General features: G+C 45.8%; 1 protein-coding gene across 2 annotated transcripts in view; it reads left to right on the forward strand.

Annotated features, from left to right (window-relative positions):
• CLIP4 (CAP-Gly domain containing linker protein family member 4) overlaps positions 1 to 4,051 on the forward strand; it is a 92,507-nt gene extending 88,456 nt beyond the window's left edge. For both annotated transcript variants that reach the window (XM_088467951.1, XM_088467952.1), the window contains one exon: positions 1,263 to 4,051. In XM_088467951.1, coding sequence (XP_088324077.1) covers positions 1,263 to 1,587 — 325 coding nt within the window. In that variant the 3' untranslated portion in view covers positions 1,588 to 4,051. The remainder of the gene's footprint in view (positions 1 to 1,262) is intronic.
• Positions 4,052 to 6,000: the final 1,949 nt, after the last annotated feature.

Consider the following 6,000-nt stretch of genomic DNA (forward strand, 5'->3'; position numbering starts at 1 on the left):
TCTCTCTCTCTGCTCCCTCCGTCTCTCTTTTGGCTCCCTCCATCTCTCTCTCTCTCTCTCTCTCTCTCTCTCTGGGCTCCCTCCATCTCTCTCTCTCTCTGGGCTCCCTCCATCTCTCTCTCTCTCTGGGCTCCCTCCATCTCTCTCTCTCTCTGGGCTCCCTCCATCTCTCTCTCTCTCTGGGCTCCCCCCGTCTATTTCTCTCTCTCGCTCCTTCTGTTTCTCTCGCTCCTTCTGTTTCTCTCGCTCCTTCTGTTTCTCTCGCTCCTTCTGTTTCTCTCGCTCCTTCTGTTTCTCTCGCTCCTTCTGTTTCTCTCGCTCCTTCTGCCTCTCCCTCCGTCTCTCTCTCTTTCCCCCCCTCCGTCTCTCTCTCTTTCCCCCCCCTCCGTCTCTCTCTCTTTCGGCCCCCTCCGTCTCTCTCTCTTTCGGCCCCCTCCGTCTCTCTCTCTTTCGGCCCCCTCCGTCTCTCTCTCTGCCCCCTCCGTCTCTCTCTCTCTCTCTGCCCCCTCCGTCTCTCTCTCTGCCCCCTCCGTCTCTCTCTCGGCCCCCTCCGTCTCTCTCTCTCGGCCCCCTCCGTCTCTCTCTCTCGGCCCACTCCGTGTCTCTCTCTCTCTCTCGGCCCCCTCCGTGTCTCTCTCTCTCTCTCGGCCCCCTCCGTCTCTCTCTCTCGGCCCCCTCCGTCTCTCTCTCTCTCTCGGCCCCCTCCGTCTCTCTCTCTCGGCCCCCTCCGTCTCTCTCTCTCGGCCCCCTCCGTCTCTCTCTCTCTCTCTGCCCCATCCGTCTCTCTCTCTGCCCCCTCCGTATCTCTCTCTCTCTCTCTCTCTCTCTCTCTCTCTCGCTTCCTCTTGCTCAATCTCTGCCTCCTTCTCTCTCCCTCTCCCTCTCTTTCCGCTCCCTCCGCCTCTCTCTCCCCTCCGCTTCTCTCCCCTCGCCTCTCCTGCTCTGTCTTTCTCTCTCCCTCCCTTCCTCTTTCCCTTTCTGGCTCTCTCCTTTCCTCCTCTCTCCCCCTATCTCTCCCCTGCCCCTCTTCCTCTACCTCCTCTATTGCTCTCCCTCCCTCTCTTGCTCTCTCTCTCTCTCCCACTGTCTATCCTATCCTAAGTCTTTTAACTTGCGTTAATTTAGCGAAAAGAACAATCAAAACCGAACCGCTAATCACTAATTACTACATTATGTTAAACACTGTATTTAACAAACTTGTTCTAGTCTTGGACTGAGAAATAGTAATGGTCATCTCCTCCTCCTTCCCCCCCTGTAAACAGACCTCGAAAGCCCGTTCTCCGCCGGAGCTGGAGCAGTGCAAGTTCCACCAGCACTAGCGATGGGGCCGTGAAGCTGCACAAGGGTTCTCAGGTCCTGTTGACCAGCTCCAATGAGATGGCCATCATCAGGTACATCGGCCCTACAGACTTTGCTCCCGGCGTGTGGCTGGGCCTGGAGCTCCGTTCCGCCAAGGGAAAGCACGATGGATCTGTCGGGGAGAAGCGGTACTTCCACTGCAAGCCAAACCACGGAGTCCTGGTCAGGCCAGGGAGAGTAACCTACAGGGGAATTAATGGATCCAAACTGGTGGATGAGACCTGCTGACCGGAATACCCACAATTACAAAGAAGCCATTATACGCGAGAATTGGGTCTAATATGTCTGTTACATACTGTAATACTAATCTACTGATGCCAGGGGATTTTTATATGTAGTTTTTCTTTTGCTTTGTTTTTTTTTTCTTTTTTTTTTTTTCCTATTTAGATTTTAGTTTTTTTTTTTTTAATGTTTTTCTAAATTATGTTTATGTATTATGGTTTAAATCTTAATGTCCAAATTCTGTACTGCTCCACATTTGCGATGATAGATGGGTAAACTTGATACGTCATTGTCTACAGTACACCATAAATAACCTTTAGGGTAATTAGTGGATGAGGGTAGGCTGCTTGTCTCATTGCATACACTTATGGTGCGCTACGCTTTGTCGTGTGAGCCAGACGTTCTGTATGGCCGCAGTGGCCTTTTGTCACCGCGCGGATGCTCCCTCCACTGATAGAATAATTACCACGGTGTTACAGCTACAATGTGAGGACGTGGCATCAGTCTCGCAACAGCGCACTTAACCTAAAGTCCCAGAGCATCTATCTGAAAGCCGAAGAGAAGCACTTTAAAATCTTATTCTAGTGTCTGTCTTTTACTTTTTTTTTTTTTTTATGTTTAATAATTGTAAAAATGTTCGGTAAGGCTGATTCGCACATGAATACACAGGGCAATTCACTTTATCCAGTCCAATAATGCAGCTTTTTTTTTTTTTTTAAATAAGCCTCCGCTGTCTGCCTGTCAGGAAGACCTCACAGTCATGTCAAAAACCGTGTTTTAAGTCACCGGTGAAAAGCCAGGTAACATTTTTTTAAAATTTTTGAAATTAAGAAAATTCTAAGCTCATCTCCCAAATCTTTGATCTGTCATCCATTCTGATTAACTATCGCGTTTTGCGTGGTTGCGTCTTATGTTGATTTGGAGGGGCTTGGTATTGTCGCACACTGTCGCACAGATCGTAATAAAGGCCATTTTGAATTAGAATTTCATACGAATCAAAATAGGATTCTAATCCACTCTAAAGCTTCTACTTGCAAACTGTGTAATCTCCCCCCTCACGCTTTGAATGGGTGTACTGTACCTGCTCACTTGACAAGAGATTTGTCTGACTAACGCGTTTTGTATTTTTTTAAAATAATGTTCCCAGTTGTATTTCTGTGGACAGTAATGCTGGACGGACGATATTCACTCTGTGGCTCATCATGAGGGCTCCTGATGAAAGTTAACTTGCTTTTGGCCTCCACAAAATCTCTTCTCTTCTCACAGTGATATTAAAATAGTTGTTTTTTTTGTTTTTTTTAATTTTACTTTACCAAATATGTTCCCATGTCCCAAACTCTTCTGTTGCGCGCTGTTCAGCTGAGAACGGTCATGTGCTTTTAGTCGTGTCGTATAAAAGGACACTTCTCTTTCAGCACAAGTCACTCCAGGATTTCTTTATCTATATTTCATTCAGTAAACATGAATAGATTACTCTAAAAGGGCTTCAAATCCTGAAGGGGACAGAGAATTTTATTTCCGGAACAGCAAAGACGTCTTTAGAGATGTTTTAAGTAGATCTCCTTTTTAAAATTTTAGGTCATATATTAATGTGCTCTCTTTTTGGTTAAGAGTTTTTCAGTGTATGACCTAGGTGGAGACCTACTATGGTGAATGTAACATGTACAGGAAACATTTTTACCTTGGGTGGTGTTGGGGTTACTGGTGGCGGTTACAGTCCATATATAATGTGATAGAGGTAAAACCGCTTTCAATGACCTGAATTACATAAGGGCTCCACCTAGAGTCGGTTATTAGATACTGCACTGCATCAATTAAACTGCAGCAAAGAGCTGACTCTTTTCATTAATTTCCTTCTCTACAAGCCTATTAACATTGTTATAATCTGCAAAATATAACATGCAACTAAACCTTGAACCTTGGGCATGGCCAGCATGGATGGGTTGGGTATTCGTCCGGCACCGGTATTTCAACGCTGTTGGGATTCCGGCACCGGTATTTTCGACTGTCGGCATCCCGCACGCCGGTATGCTGACTACATCCCATTCTGCAATACCTGGCCAATTGCCTGACATCACTATATTACGGGAGAGGTGTGATATCAGTGTAGCAGCTTTCAATGACTTGAATGACCTGATGTGACATCAGCCTAGCAGCTTTCAATGACTTGAATGACCTGATGTGACATCAGCCTAGCAGCTTTCAATGACTTGAATGACCTAAGAGCCGTGACCAGTTCTCGCCAGTGTTACTATTCACGTGTAGTCATTCTCTGTCGCTCCAGCTATTGGAGTAAAAACCAGTTTTTATCATGAGAGAAAATAATGTGTCTTTGTATTACTGACCAGATGAATGTCAAAACCCTACAGAGCTGAAATGTTTCTGCATTCTGTATATTTGTAACTATTGACGCACGACTGACTCTTCTAATGTAAAGCATTAAAGTTAAATAAATACTGTTTACTATTATACATAATTCTCAGTGCTTTGAATGGAAAGATCTTTACTATTGAAGGGGCAGACGGGCTAACTCCAGTACGCTATGAATCGGGTCCTTTATTTGCGTCTGAGCCGTGACGGCTGCCGGTACAAGATGTGATGAGAGGCGTTGGTGGTTTTGCACTGGTGATCAGGTCGTCTGTCTTGGTGATATAGAGGAAAACTGTTATCGCAGTGTTTTATGTGAACTTAAATATTTCAACTCGGCGTTAAATTTCACGGGACCGTAAAAGCCTTCTAAAAACAGTATTTATTCACACGCTTACTTGCTGCATCAATGGTCCTGATCACACAGGCCGGAAACGAGGGTTCCAATAATCATTTCAGGGATTTCAGGGATTGTGGGTAAAGACCTGTAAATTGTCCTACGGCTGACTGCTCATCCCCAGCCTTTGTAGCTTAGGTAAGTGGGCTTGATTCAGACCCGGACGCTATTTGCGAGCGCTCGTTCTTAAAAAGGGGCCGGATATTTAAATTGAGCGCTCGCTCTTTGCAGTGTGTTGACTCCTCTATGTCTGAGCGAACGTCCGAAAAATGCGCTCGCTATTTTGTAAGGTCGCCCCTTTGCCGTTCACATCACACGTCATCTCCGGTATTTATTAGATTAATCGGGAACATTGAAAGGCATCTGAACTGCTCGCAGTGCTTGTGGTAGGATTTTCTTACCACTATCACTGCGAACAGTTCAGGCTAAAAGACAACCAAGTGACGTGGGTCAATGACGCTCCTTTACTAATTATGCACTCCCATTAAACGCCGTTTTGACCATTAGGCACGCCTGCGTTCGGATCTCCACTCCCCCGTTTTCAAGCACCTTCCCCTGTTACCACCCACAAACGGTACATTCTGTCAATCAAATTAGCAGCCCCTCGCTGTTTTACGAGCGCACGATTTCCGACCGCAATGACTGGTTTGCGCATGCGCATTGCGAACCATATGCATGCGCAGTTGTGCGAACATCGCTCAGAGCGAACGAGCGGCTCTGAATCAGGCCCAGTGTGTGCATGTGTGCTCATACATCTAGCCTCCTTGCGTGTTAAACCGATCTTCTAGTCACTCCATGCCGCGGCATGACTCTGTAGCACTGCACATCTTTTCTTGCAACTTTTTACCTTCAAATGCGTCTTATTTGCACAGCGATGTGAATAGGACTCACAAGCAGCTTCTGCTGATTAAAGTGATATGCAGCGTGCCTATGTTCTGTGTGCAACTGGGGGTGTATCTGCATGCAAAATGCTACGTTACAGTGTCAGCGGCTGTGCCTATATTCTGTGTGCAACTGCGGGTGTGTCTGCATGCAAAATGCTACGTTAGTGTCAGCGGCTGTAACAGTGTAACGTAGCATTTTGCATGCACATACAGAGAACCTAGGCATGCGGCATATCATTTTAATCAGCAGAAGCTGTTTGTGCTACCTATCCGAATCACTGTGTGAATAACATGCATTTCAAGGTAACAAGACGCTCGGCGCTACCAAGTTACACAGAGCTCCCTCGTTATGTGTAGGCGACTTGTAGTGCATGGAGGATAGATGTATGTGTTCATGTCAACATTATGAATGTATACCATGTATTATTGCTATATATTTATTTTTAACTAGATAGTGAAACTTTCTCATGCAGCTCGGTTCGGTCCCCATGTACTTAAACCATTAACTATTGTGGCTGAAATATAGAAAGTTTAAGTCAGAGGTTCCCAAACTTTGCCTCTACAGTCCAGGTTGTAAGGATATCCATGCTTTAGCACAGGGGACTATAAACTAGTACCTCAGTCATTTTGATTTGACTACCTGGGCTCAAACATGGATATCCTTTATAACCTGGGTTTTAATGATTTGGTTTTGGGAATCTCTGCTTTAAGTGTTCCAAGGCTGATAATTCTTTCTCAAACATCTCATTGTCATTCCCGCTGTCACCTTCC

Source organism: Taudactylus pleione, unplaced genomic scaffold (assembly GCF_031769625.1).
Source record: "Taudactylus pleione unplaced genomic scaffold, aTauple2 ptg000079l, whole genome shotgun sequence".
Taxonomy (NCBI): Eukaryota; Metazoa; Chordata; class Amphibia; order Anura; family Myobatrachidae; genus Taudactylus; species Taudactylus pleione.